Raw genomic sequence first — 13,087 nt, 5'->3', positions numbered from 1 at the left:
GCACCAACAGAAACAATAAACCCGAAAGTAGAGAAAGGGAGACCGTGAAGAACCGTGTCAACAACCTTCTTTGACCTCGCCACGAGGTTTATTAGGGACAGCACATTTCTGGTAAGGAGCGGGCTAAGGACTCTTTTTCACCATGGAATGTGGCAGCCATCAAAGATAGTACCCTCCTGACGAAGGGAAACCGTCGTATAAGTAACTCTACATAAAACATAAATGAAGGAAGACCTTAATGTTCCACTCGATGATACGTTAACGTACAATCCCCTCATTTAATTGGGGGGGGGGGGGAGGGGGGGGGAGATTGTTCCAAAGGGGATTGCTGCTAGAGATCCATAGAAAATAGCAATTGTGTTTAAGATAAATCCGATTCCAAAGCACATAAACGGGAACAGCGATGCAGTAAGGATCATGGATTTAATCCAATTTTTACCTGAAATCGTAAATTTAATTGTAATCATTGAGAGAGAGAGAGAGAGAGAGAGAGAGAGAGGGGATGGCTGGTATAGAGTAATCTAAACAAATACAAGATAAAGCAACATCCAATGCAAATGTTTACCCCCATTGCGTGAGTACATCCCTCCACTCACATAACCAGAGATGAATGATGTGAGAGCATAACACACAATAAAGGTTGTGACAATTGCTCCTCGCCTGCAAATTAGATAAATTTAAACATAATAAAGGGGAGAGAAAAAGACCAGGGAAAAAAAGGAACAACCAATAGAAAAACTAGAATAAATTACTTAATCATAGCTGAAATTGAGACTTGTAAGAGAAATTGCCATGCGAATATTGCATTAATTGTATAGTTTATACAATGATACTAACAGTAATGTCTTAATATCCATAACAACATTCCAGTCAGGTTTAACATTATGTGCTTACCCGACATACAACATTCCAACAATAGCCAACAAGATGACAAGAAGAACCAGTAATGCTAACTGAGCACCTGTACCAACAACAGCTGACAGAATCACCAAATTGCGAGGAGGCCGAAAAACATCACCATGCACAAGTTTCCAGCCAGATTCTTCACTAACATCTCTTTCCTGGTATTTGAGCGTCACCAAAGATTGAATCAGAACCATAATGGCTTTATCTCGTAAGAAAGGACATATATTCCGTAAATTACTACAAAATAACTTAAAGAAAGCCTTACCAGAGTTTCCAAATCATCATCTTCCCGGGCATATTTTGCATAGTCATTTCTCAAAGTTCGCATTAATATCATTGAGACCAATCCAGTAAGAAAGATGACCATCATAAAAGAGTTAAAAATGGAGAACCAATGGATCTACAAAAATGTCCAAGAGGATAATTCTCTCAGTTATGTGTCCAGGATAAGATCCACATGAGTTTGCACGTAGCAAGTAACCAACGATATACACCACTTTCAATTTAAATTCTAAAAAAAAAATAAAAAACGAAACTGGCACCATTTATTAACCTGATGCTCAAAGAATGGATAGTCCAAGTAGACATCAAATCGGCGTGCAAAAGTGACATTCGTAGGAATCCATGTGACAGCATATGTCATGTCCAAAGGTCTTCCTACTTCCAAAGGTTTTGGGTTGTCCTGAGTGAGATTCACATGAATGATCTGCAAGAGAATGTAAATAATGGACCTAAGCATGGCATTTCATGTACCCCAATATATATATATGAGATAGAGAAGATCTTTAAATCACTTCTGACCTGATCATTGTTGAATTTAACAATGATGTTCTTGTGTGTGTACAGGACATGCTTGCCATTATCACTGTTCTTATCAGGATGTAGCTCACCAACATATCCTTAAACATGAACAAAATACCTTTGATAATGATCACAAATGAAACGCAAAGTCATCAAATAAATATAAAGAAGCAGAAGCAGCTGTAGGCATACCCCATAATGGTAGGTCATCTGAACTCGTGTTTTGCCCATTGAAGATCAACCATTATAGAAACCAAGGAAAGAAACAGCGTCAAATGTAAGTTATACACCAAACAATCAAGATAAAATAAAGCAAAAAATCGGTGTTTTCTGATTGTTTCAGTCATGCAACTGTTTTCTATTATTGCTATGCCACTATTATTATTCAATGTCAAGCAAAAGCTCATAAAGTATAGGCATTGTATCAATACTGCACAACATACCCATGAAGAATTCAAACCAGTAACTGTTCTCTATTGCATCCTTAAACTGTTTAACTTTCCCCTCATCGAGATCCAGACGACAAAAGGTGGTTTTCTCCAAATTTCCTGGTGAAAAACAAAATAACATCAGTTTTGTCCACTGATAGGTCTTCCATGAAACATCTAGGACAAGAGAAGACAGCATACTTCGGAACTTTATCTCAATTTGGCTATCAATAAGTTCATTGCCACCAAGGACCTCACCAAGACCACCCCATTTATGGGCAGGTTGACCAGGTGGTCGGCAAAATGGGAGGCTGTAATAGTTGTATGTTTCTTGTGGATTATTATAAGGACCAACTTTGTTCACCCAAAGGGTAACTGGGTCATCTTGGTTATACTGCAATTAAATGAAAATACACAATTTAAATCAGAAACCATGGGTGACAAAAAGATATAAATGAAAGATATGCATTAGATCTTTAGCACTGGCTCAGGCAGACTGATTCTTTGATAAAGATGTCAGAAAATCATTTACAACTGCCTAAGGGTATTCAAAAGTAAATTGAGGAAATTAAATAAGAACATCCATGTAACAAATACCACTTATGTGTAACATTGATTGAATTATGATATTAGCCCAATACAAGCACAAGCCCTTTCCATTTAATGTTTAGTCCAAAATCAGCAAGTTTCAATGAAAAGGTAGACTCTCACGCCAGCCCTTCAAATATCAGAGAAGAGCAGAAACTCTTATTTATTTTCATTTTATTATTTTTCCCCCTCAAACTGCAGTTTAGGGAGTAGATAAAAAATCTTACTGTTCACAAAACTAAAATGATTCGCCAATAGGCAGCCTAAACAGAGGAATGACTACTAATAAATTGGTAGGTTGAAATTATCTCTGAGAGCTAAAAATAGGTATTACGTTCTATAGCGAGTGCCAAGTTATACATCCTGGTATCTACATCCATCCATGGATTCCTATTTCAAAATCGTAAGAATGACAATTGACGCATAAAAAGAACAAAACAATTGCCATACTTAAAGTAAACAAACCAGATAATCACACTATAGAGTATAGACATGTCACATTAATGAAAGCGAGAGTAAATCATAAGTGAATGCCAACCCCCTAGTTTGGAATAGCTGCATCATAACTTACAACTGAATCACACTGTTTCATATGTAGTTAACTCAAGGTTCTCCATTTTAGCTTATCCGAAGAAGTCCAATCTAAAGATCATAATCCTTTCAAACAAAACTAGCCTAAGCTAATATCATGATACATCAGGATGAAATTGAAACAGAAGTTCATAGCCACATAAGCATCTACATTGCACATAGTCCTGAACGATTAAAAGCGCCTAACGAAGACGAGGGAGCAAAGCGCATGAGATCTAAGGCCACAAAAATTCCAACAATCTAAAGCATAAACTAAGAGAACCCTATGCAAAATGGAGAGTCATAGATCCACAGCAAGGAAACAGATCTTATTACGAAATTTGAGCCAAAAAAATAAAAGATCGGACAGTAGAGTCAGGAAATGAGGGAGGGCTTACCTTGTGATCTGACTCGGAAGCGAAGACGGCAGAGAGGAAGAGAAAGAGGACGAAGAGGAGCGAGAATTTGAAGGACATGGCGGTCACCGGCGACGGCAGGATCTCGAACCTTGAAGAGCAGAGAGAGAGAGAGAGAGAAGCAGACCACAACACCGTCCAATATTTCAGACTATAACTCTCTCTCGAAGCTTAATCAGTTAATCGAACTAAACAGTGAAATGCATGTTTCCTTTACTTGTATTCCAATTTTTTATTTTTAATTCTTATTTTTACAAAAAAAAAATAATATATATATATATATATATAAACAAAATAAAAGCATGCATTTTAATGGGATAAATTTTAAAGTTGTTCCTAATGGTTTCAATCATTCTATTTAAGTTCCTAACGTTTTAAAATTGACTCAATGTTGTCCTGCCAACGGAATCTGTTAACAGAATTGACGGCGAGACAAAATTGAAACGATTTTGAAACGTTAGAGACTTAAATAGGACGAAAACGTTGGGATAAAAACGATACATATAAATAAATTTTAGTTTTATCCTTCAATAATATCAATTTTTTACTGTACATAGTATTCAATTATTTTTTAATCATATATAAGTAAATTACACTTAATCACATTATTTTCATTCTAAATAAATTTATTTTTTTATAAGTTAATATAAAAATATAAAAAAATTTATTTAGAATGAAAATAGTTTGATTAAATATAATTTACTTAGATGTGATTAAAAAATAATTGAATATTATATACATTAAAAAATTGATATTATTGAAGGATAAAATTAAAATTTATTTTTATGTATCGTTTTTATCCCAACGTTTTTGTCCTATTTAAGTCTCTAACGTTTTAAAATCGTCTCAATTTTGTCCTACCGTCAATTCTGTTAACAGATCTCTAACGGTAGGATAATATTGAGCCAATTTTAAAACGTTAGGGACTTAAATAGGATGATTGAAATGTTAAGGACAATTTTAAAACTTATCCCAACATTGAGAACAAAAAATAAATAGAATATTTTTTAACGAAAATGTAAATGATTTCTTCGTTTTTGAATATGGCGATATAGAATTAGTTATATATTTGAATTAGAGAACCAAATTACTTTATTTAGCATATTGAAGTGATGTATTTGGTGGTTAATAACTTAATATATAAAAATTATATATGCATGAAAGTAGACACACACAAATGTGCATGGAAGTTGGGCATTTTCAGTTAAGGGAACTCTTCAATGTAGATTTTTTTAATGTACAAATAATACAAAGATCTAAAGAAAAAGTTATAAATTTGGCGTATGTTCCTGAACTGTAAGACTTATCTTATTTGTGCATTTGCTTAAATTTTAATAAAGATTTTTTTTATGAAATATATACTTTGTCAAATTTAAATTATGCAAACTATAAACTATGATGAATTACAAAAGATGTGTTATATAATTACATAAATGCCTTGAAATAATATTTAAATCAAAACACTATTCCTTTTTTTATTTTTTATTTGTAAATTATCATAGTCATTAACTCATTTTTTACATCAACATCATTTTTATGTCTATCTTTTTTTTCTGTCATCTCTTTCTCTCTTTGACCCTCTTATTCTTTTACGGTTTAGATGGCTTTTATTTTATTTGCAGCTACTACTGGATATAAAAATATTCATAGAGACCATAATTTTGGGATGGTCAATATCAAGGGTAAAATTATTTTGAACTTTTCTTTAACTTTTGATCTCCTCATCGCAAATATATATTTTAAAAAGAGAAATAAACATCTTATAACTTACAAGAGTGGCATGACAAACTCTCAAATCGACTTTTTCTTGTTGAAGAGAGTTGACCGAAAATTTTGCACTAATTGTAAAATTATTCCGGAAGAAAGTTTAACACAACATAAGATGCTTGTCATGGATTTTCGAGTTGAACAAAAGTTGACAAAAAAACATCATACGAAGAACCCAATGCGAGGTCGTGGCGGATGAAAGATGAGGAACAAAGAAGCTTCCTAAGACAGGTAGAAGAAGAGGCAAAGTGGAATGGGAACGTAAGCGCAGAAGAAATGTGGAGAGAGATGGCAGAAGTTATTAGAAGAACAGCAAAAGAAAGTTTTAGTGAATCTAGAGGGATAGGACCAAGAGATAAGGAGTCCTGGTGCTGGAATGCGAGTGTACAAGAAAAGATAAAGACTAAAAGGGTGTGCTTTAAAGAGTGGTTTTTGTATCGCAATGCAGATAATTGGAAAAAATATAAGGCGGCTAAGAAAAACACAAAAGTGGCTGTAAGCAAAATAAGAACAAGAGCATATGAGGGTCTCTACCAGTTCTTAGGCACGAAAGAAATAGAAAAAGGTATATATAGAATTGTCAAGAGCCGTGAAAGAAGAACGAGAGACTTGGATCATGTTAAGTGCAAAAAGGATAAAGACGGGAAGGTGTTGGCTCAATAGGAGAAGATCAATAAAAGGTGAAAGAGTTACTTCTACGAGTTATTTAATGAAGGACAGAAGACTCTTTCGAACCTTGATCAGTTATGCACGAGGGAAGAACTTCAAAACTTCGACTACTATCGAAGGATTCGAGACTTCAAAGTAGAAAAGGCTCTAAAGCAGATGAAAAATGGCAAAGCAGTAGGACCCGATAATATCCCGATTGAAGTTTGGAAGGATCTTAGAGAGAAAGGCGTCAGTTGGTTAACCAAGTTTTTTAATGAGATTTTAAGGTTTAAGAAGATGACAGATGAGTGGAGAAAGAGCTCATTGATACTTATCTACAAGAATAAAGGGGATATACAAAGTTGCGAAAACTATAGAGGGATCAAGCTCATGAACCATACCATGAAGTTATGGGAAAGGGTGATAGAACGGAGGCTGAGACAAAAGACACAAGTAACAGAAAACCAATTTGGTTTTATGCCAGTCAGATCACTACTGAAGTGATATACATGTTAAGAAGGATAATAGAGAGGTATCGTAGTAATAAAAAAGATCTACATATGGTGTTTATTAATTTGGAAAAAAGCATACAATAGGGTGCCAAGGGAGGTCTTATGGAAGGTTTTAGAAAAAAAGAGAGTAAGGATCACATATATTCGTGCAATTAAAGACATGTATGATGGGGCTACAACTAGTGTGAAGACTCAAGGTGGTGTGAGTAGTGACAGAGAAATTCTCTATTGGTATAGGATTACACCAGGGATCATTTTTAAGTCCATACATTTTCACATTAGTCTTGAAAGTACTCACAGAGCATATCCAAGAGTATGAACCATGGTGCATGCTTTTTGCCGATGATATCATCTTTGTGGGAGAGTCAAGGGAAGACCTAAATAATAAGTTGGAGTTACGGAGAGAAACTCTAGAAGTGTATGGTCTGCGCATAAGTCGTAGTAAGATGGAATATATAGAATGTAAGTTTGGTCTGCGAAGGAAAAACCCTAATATAGAGGTGAAGATTGGAGACAACATCCTACCAAAAGTTAATAATTTTAAGTATCTTGAGTGCATCATACATGATAATGGAGAGATTGAACATGATATAAATCATAGAATCCAAGCAGATTGGGCAAAATGGCAGAGTGCGTTTGATTTTATATGTGACAAAAAAGTGTCTTTAAAACTTAAAGGTAAATTATATCGCACTGCTATCAGACCGGCTATACTTTATGGTACAGAGTGTTGGACGGTCAAAGGGGAGCACGAACATAAACTAAGTGTGGCAGAGATGAAGATGTTAAGATGGATGAGTAGTCATACACGATTGAATAGAATAAGGAAAGAAGATATAAGAGAGAAAGTTGGAGTAGCATCTATTGTGAAAAAATGGTAGAATCGCGTTTCAAGTGGTTCGAACATGTGAGAAGAAGATCGACAGAACACCCAGTTATGAGGGTGGATGAGATGGAAGATGGACTAGGGACGAAAGGCAGAGGAAGACCTAAGAAGACCATTATCGAAATGGTCAAACGAGATCTATATGTAAATAGTCTCTCTATAGACATGATATATGATAAAATTCAATAACGTGGTTTGATTCATGTAGCCGACCCCACCTAATGGGATAAGACTTTGTTGTTGTTATATTAAGATATTTAAGTTGTCCAAATTAGTTCTTGGTGTGAAATCAGTAACAATTCAAAATGGTTGATCTATTCATACCTGATAGATAGTAATATCACACCCTTCTAAAAGAAACTGTACATGAGATTTTCATGTCATACGATTTTGTCTCAAAAAAAGAATATCTTTAGTTTGACAAATAAATCATTCAACCAAATTTTATAATTTTCAGCAAATTTAAAAATAAAATAGTGATGGTTGTAGAAAGTATGATGATAGTAGTAACTCTAATAGAAAAATGGTGGTAATAATTTAGAGAAAAAAATAATTTTTGAATTAAATTATTATGCCTTCTACATCATAATCGAACATGTTACAGATTTTGTATATTTTTATGTTTTTTTTTTTTTTTGTATATTAATATATGTATCATTATGTTAAAACAACACTAACCAAACACTCCTTTAATCTCTTTTTTCAATTGGTGTAATTGATTACAAACTCGCCATTTAGTACTTAGAATTTATATTATTAACATGACATGCTGTAATATAATGCAATTTAAAGTCATTAATTTCCCTTTCTTTACGCAAAGTAGTAACACATTTTTTATGAGCTTATTATTATTAGCTTTAGCTCAGAAGGATTTGAAGCCGTGGCAAACTGGCAATGGAGAGCCACGGATAAAGTACCAACATTTAATCATTTCTCAATGAGAAAGCTAATCCTTAATTATTAATATTAATATTAGAAATAGCAGCCCAGCACCACATACACATTAGTAGTCCCCATCCAAAAAAAACCCAAGACAAAAAAAAAAGAACTAACAAAAGCGAATCCGACCAAAAACAAAGGTACCAAAACCCAAACAAAAAGCTTGTACTGCTTGAACTTGAATGCTAATTTAGTTTAGTTTCCTATTTTGTTTCGACCTTAGGGCCTGAAAAGAAAAGTAACGATGAGAATGCCTCTTTTAGCTCCCATCAAAAATCAAGGTAAATTATGTGGGAAAACCGGAAAACAGAGGGAAAAAAAATAATGATAGCGTTGTGATAAAGACAAAGAATATGGATGTCCATTAATATTATGGGTGATTCAGTATTTATGTTACTAAAAAAAAATTTACATTTAAAGACGGTTGAAAATATGAACTCTATACATGTATAAATAGGGGATATGGTACGAGACAATACACAAAGCAATATTAACAACAAATATTCTCTTTATCTCTTTCTTATACAATAAAACACTTCTTCACTTTCTCTCTTCGTATACTACTATATAATATTAATATATTATCTTTATAGTAGTATAATAATATTGGTAAATACTGATAGTAGTATTTTTCTATTTATACTTTATTTTATTACCTCTTCCTTATTTATTTTATAACACGTTATCAGCACGAGACTCTAATCAAATTTTTAGGAAGACTCAGGTAACAAATTTTCATTATGTCGAAACTCTCTCATCTTGAATTCAATGTTCTTGATATATCTGGAAATAATTATTTATCATGGATATTAGATGTTGAAATCCATCTTGATTCAATGGATCTTGGAGATACCATTAAGGCTGAAAATAATGCATCCCAGAAGGATAAAGCCAAAGCCATGATTTTTTGCCGTCGTCATCTTGACGAAAGATTGAAAAATGAATATCTCACATTAAAAGATCTTGCAGATCTTTGGAAAGACCTTGAAGAAAGGTATAATCATAAAAAAACGGTGATACTTCCTTAAGCCTGGTATGAATGGACGCACTTGCGCCTGCAGGATTTTAAATCCATAAATGAATATAATTCTACAATGTTTCGAATCACCTCACGAATGAAATTATGTAGGAAAAAGATAACTGACAATGATATGCTAGAGAAAACTTTCTCGACCTTCCATGTCTCGAATGTGTTCCTACAGCAGCAGTATTAAGAAAAAGGATTTTAAAAATATTCTGAGTTAATTTCTTGCTTTCTTGTTGCTGAACGCAACAATGAGTTGCTCTTAAAAAATCATGAAACGTGCCCAGCTGGCGCCGCCCCATTTCCTAAAGTAAATGCGGCAAATTACCCCAGAAGAGATAAATGGCAAGGTTTTAATAATAAGAAAAATTATGGAAGGAAAATGAATTATGTTCAGAAGAGAGGCTTTCACCAGAAGTGGGATAAAGAAAGAAATATTGGGCAAAATAAATCAACAGAAGATAAGTGTTTCCATTGTGGTAGAAAGGGCCATTGGTCACGTACGTGTCATACCCCAAGGCACCTAGTCAATCTTTACCAAGCATCTTTGAAAAAGGATGACAAAGGAAAGGAATCAAATTTTGTTTCAAATGATGCTGAAAATTTCACCACTCATTATGATGTATCTGACTTCTTTGAGAATCCTAAAGGAAATATTGGTCATTTGATCAATGATAGAATAGTTTAATATGTGGGATTGTTAAGTATCCATGTAAATAAATAATGTAAAGAACTTATTGTTAAGTTTTATTTTCTATGTATTTAAGTTTCAAATGTGATGTATATAAAACAATGAAATGTTAATGTTTATGCTTTGAATATGCCAAATTTTAAAATAAAATTTTAGTATATGACATTATGTGCAGTGTTTTTTAGAAAAATAATTTCAATCAAGAATTCAATTTGACTGTGTATGCTACTCATTTTATTATTATTTGTCTTTGAAGAAAATGGCAAGGATATATAATGAAAATGTATGCCTTGCAGATAGTGCAAGTTCGTACACCATTCTCAAAAGTGATATATATTTTACCCATCTTGTGCCAAAAGAAGAATATGTTAATACTATTATTGACTCAGGCAATGTGATTGAAGGTTCCGGAAGAGCTATAATTTTGTTTCCCGGTGGAACAAAATTCATAATAAATAATGCACTATTGTCAACCAAGTCTCTAAGGAACTTATTGAGTTTTAAAGATATTCGCCGAAATGGATATCATATTGAGACTATGAATGAGGGAGGTCATGAGTATTTATGTATCACAACTCATGATTCAAATAAAAAGGTTATATTAGAAAAATTACCCTCACTTTCATGTGGTTATATTATATCAAGATTAGAGCAATTGAATCACATGTCATTGTAAACCAGAAGTTTAGTAACCCAAATGAATTCATAACTTGGCACGACCGACTGGGTCATCCGGAAATAACCATGATGCGAAGAATTATTGAAAACTCCCATGGACATTCACTAAAGAACCAAAAGATTCTTAAATTTATTGAATTTTGTTGTGCTGCATGTTCTCATGCGAAGAATTATTGAAAACTCCCATGGACATTCACTAAAGAACCAAAAGATTCTTAAATTTATTGAATTTTGTTGTGCTGCATGTTCTCAGTGAAAGTTAATTTTAAGGCCATCACTAGTAAATATTGGATTTGAGTCCCCTGAATTCCTAGAAAGGATTCAAGGCGATATATGTGGACATTGTCATCCACCATGTGGATCTTTTAGATATTTTATTGTCCTAATAGACGCATCTTCGAGATGGTCACATGTGTGCTTATTGTCTTCTCACAACCTGGCGTTTGCGAGATTACTGGCTCAAATTATTCGATTAAAAGCACAATTTCCAGAAAATCCAATCAAAGTAATTCGTCTTGATAATGCTGGTGAATTTACTTCCCAAGCATTTGATGCTTATTGTATGGCTAATAGAATAAGTGTTGAACATAGTGATTGAACATCCAGTAGCTCATGTTCACACACAAAATGGGTTAGCAGAATCACTTATTAAACGCCTCCAATTAATTGCTAGACCCTTACTTATGAGAACAAATCTCCCAACCTCGGTTTGGGGCATGCTATTTTACATGCCGCAGCACTTATTCGTTTGAAGCCAACGAGTTACCATCAGTTCTCTCCTATGCAATTAGCTTTTAGCCAGCAGTCAAATGTTTCCCATTTAATAATATTTGGATGTGCGTTATATGTTCCTATTGCACCACCTAATCGCACCAAAATGGGACCCCAAAGAAAATTGGGAATATATGTTGGATATGATTCTCCCTCTATAGTGAGGTATCTTGAGATACAAACTGGAGATGTATTTAAATCCCGGTTTGCGGATTATCATTTTGATGAATCAAAATTTCCAACATTAGAGGGAGAGAATAAGCTTCCTGAAAAGGAACTTAATTGGAATGCATCATCCTTGATGCATTTAGATCCTCGATTAGGGCAATGTGAACTAGAAGTTCAAAAGATTATACATTTCAAAGAATAGCAAATAAATTGTCTGATGTATTTTTCGATACAAAGAGGATAACCAAATCTTATATACCAGTGAAAAATGCCCCAATTCAAATTGATGTCCCAGTTGGACAAATTGCCACCAAAGCAAATACACACCAGAAGCGTGGCAGGCCTGTCGGTTCCAAAGACAAAAATCCTCGAAAAAGAAAAGAGGTAAATACTATTCCTGTTGAAAAAGACATAGTAAAGACACCTGCAGTTGTCCAAAATTCTGATATAGTTTTAACGCCAGAAGACGTTCAGGTACCTTAAAATTGTGAAAATGACGAGATCTCGATAAATTATGTCTTTACAGAAAAGAAATGGGACTGAAATAAGATTGGTACATGAGATTGGGATGCGCCGATTTCGAGACATTAAATGATGTCGACAAGAGGGGAAGACTATACTCTTTTTTTCTTTGGTCAGGTTCTTTTCCCATTGAATTTTTCTTGACAAGGTTTTTAATGAGGCAGTCCCCATCACAAAGGATATTGTACTCTTTTTCCTTCACTAAGGTTTTTTTTTTTTCATTGGGTTTTTCTTTAGTAAAATTTTAACGAGGCAATAATCCTAAATGGTCATCCAAATGAGAGTGTTGTGATAAACACAAGGGATATGGATGCCCATTAATATCATGGGTGACTCAGTATTCATGTTACCAAGAAAGAATTCACATTTAATAAAGGTTGAAAATATGAACCCTATACATGTATAAATAGGAGGTATGGTACCAGACAATACACACAACAATATTAACAACAAATATTCGCTCTCTCTCTTTTTTATACAATAAAGCACTTCTTTACTTTTTTTTCTTCTTATACTATTATTATAATATTATCTTTATAGTAGTATAATAGTATTAATAAATACTGATAGTAGTATTTTTCTATTTATATTTTATTTTATTATCTCTTCCTTATTTATTTTACAACAGATAGAATTTGGCTAAAGATCGCAACAAAAGCATTGGTTATAAAAAATAGTTTTTTTCAATAGATTGAATATATAGAAAAATAAAGATATTGGTTTTTATTTTATTTTTTTATAAAAACTATTTTTTTTAAATATATTTAACTAG

At 33.4% G+C, this 13,087-nt stretch overlaps 1 protein-coding gene across 1 annotated transcript in view; it reads right to left on the bottom strand.

Moving 5' to 3' along the window:
- The window catches only part of LOC107638478 (transmembrane 9 superfamily member 1), a gene marked incomplete in the record, with an annotated part of 5,224 nt that extends 1,324 nt beyond the window's left edge, over positions 1-3,900 (bottom strand). The window contains 10 exon segments of the mRNA XM_016341778.2: positions 309-439; positions 566-660; positions 895-1,061; positions 1,172-1,306; positions 1,460-1,612; positions 1,708-1,805; positions 1,900-1,917; positions 2,151-2,255; positions 2,337-2,529; positions 3,692-3,900. Coding sequence (XP_016197264.1) covers positions 309-439; positions 566-660; positions 895-1,061; positions 1,172-1,306; positions 1,460-1,612; positions 1,708-1,805; positions 1,900-1,917; positions 2,151-2,255; positions 2,337-2,529; positions 3,692-3,769 — 1,173 coding nt within the window.

The sequence above is a fragment of the Arachis ipaensis genome, chromosome B04, assembly GCF_000816755.2.
Source record: "Arachis ipaensis cultivar K30076 chromosome B04, Araip1.1, whole genome shotgun sequence".
Taxonomy (NCBI): domain Eukaryota; kingdom Viridiplantae; phylum Streptophyta; class Magnoliopsida; order Fabales; family Fabaceae; genus Arachis; species Arachis ipaensis.
The sequence above is the reverse complement of the archived record's forward strand: the minus strand, read 5'-3'. Positions and strand labels throughout refer to the sequence as shown.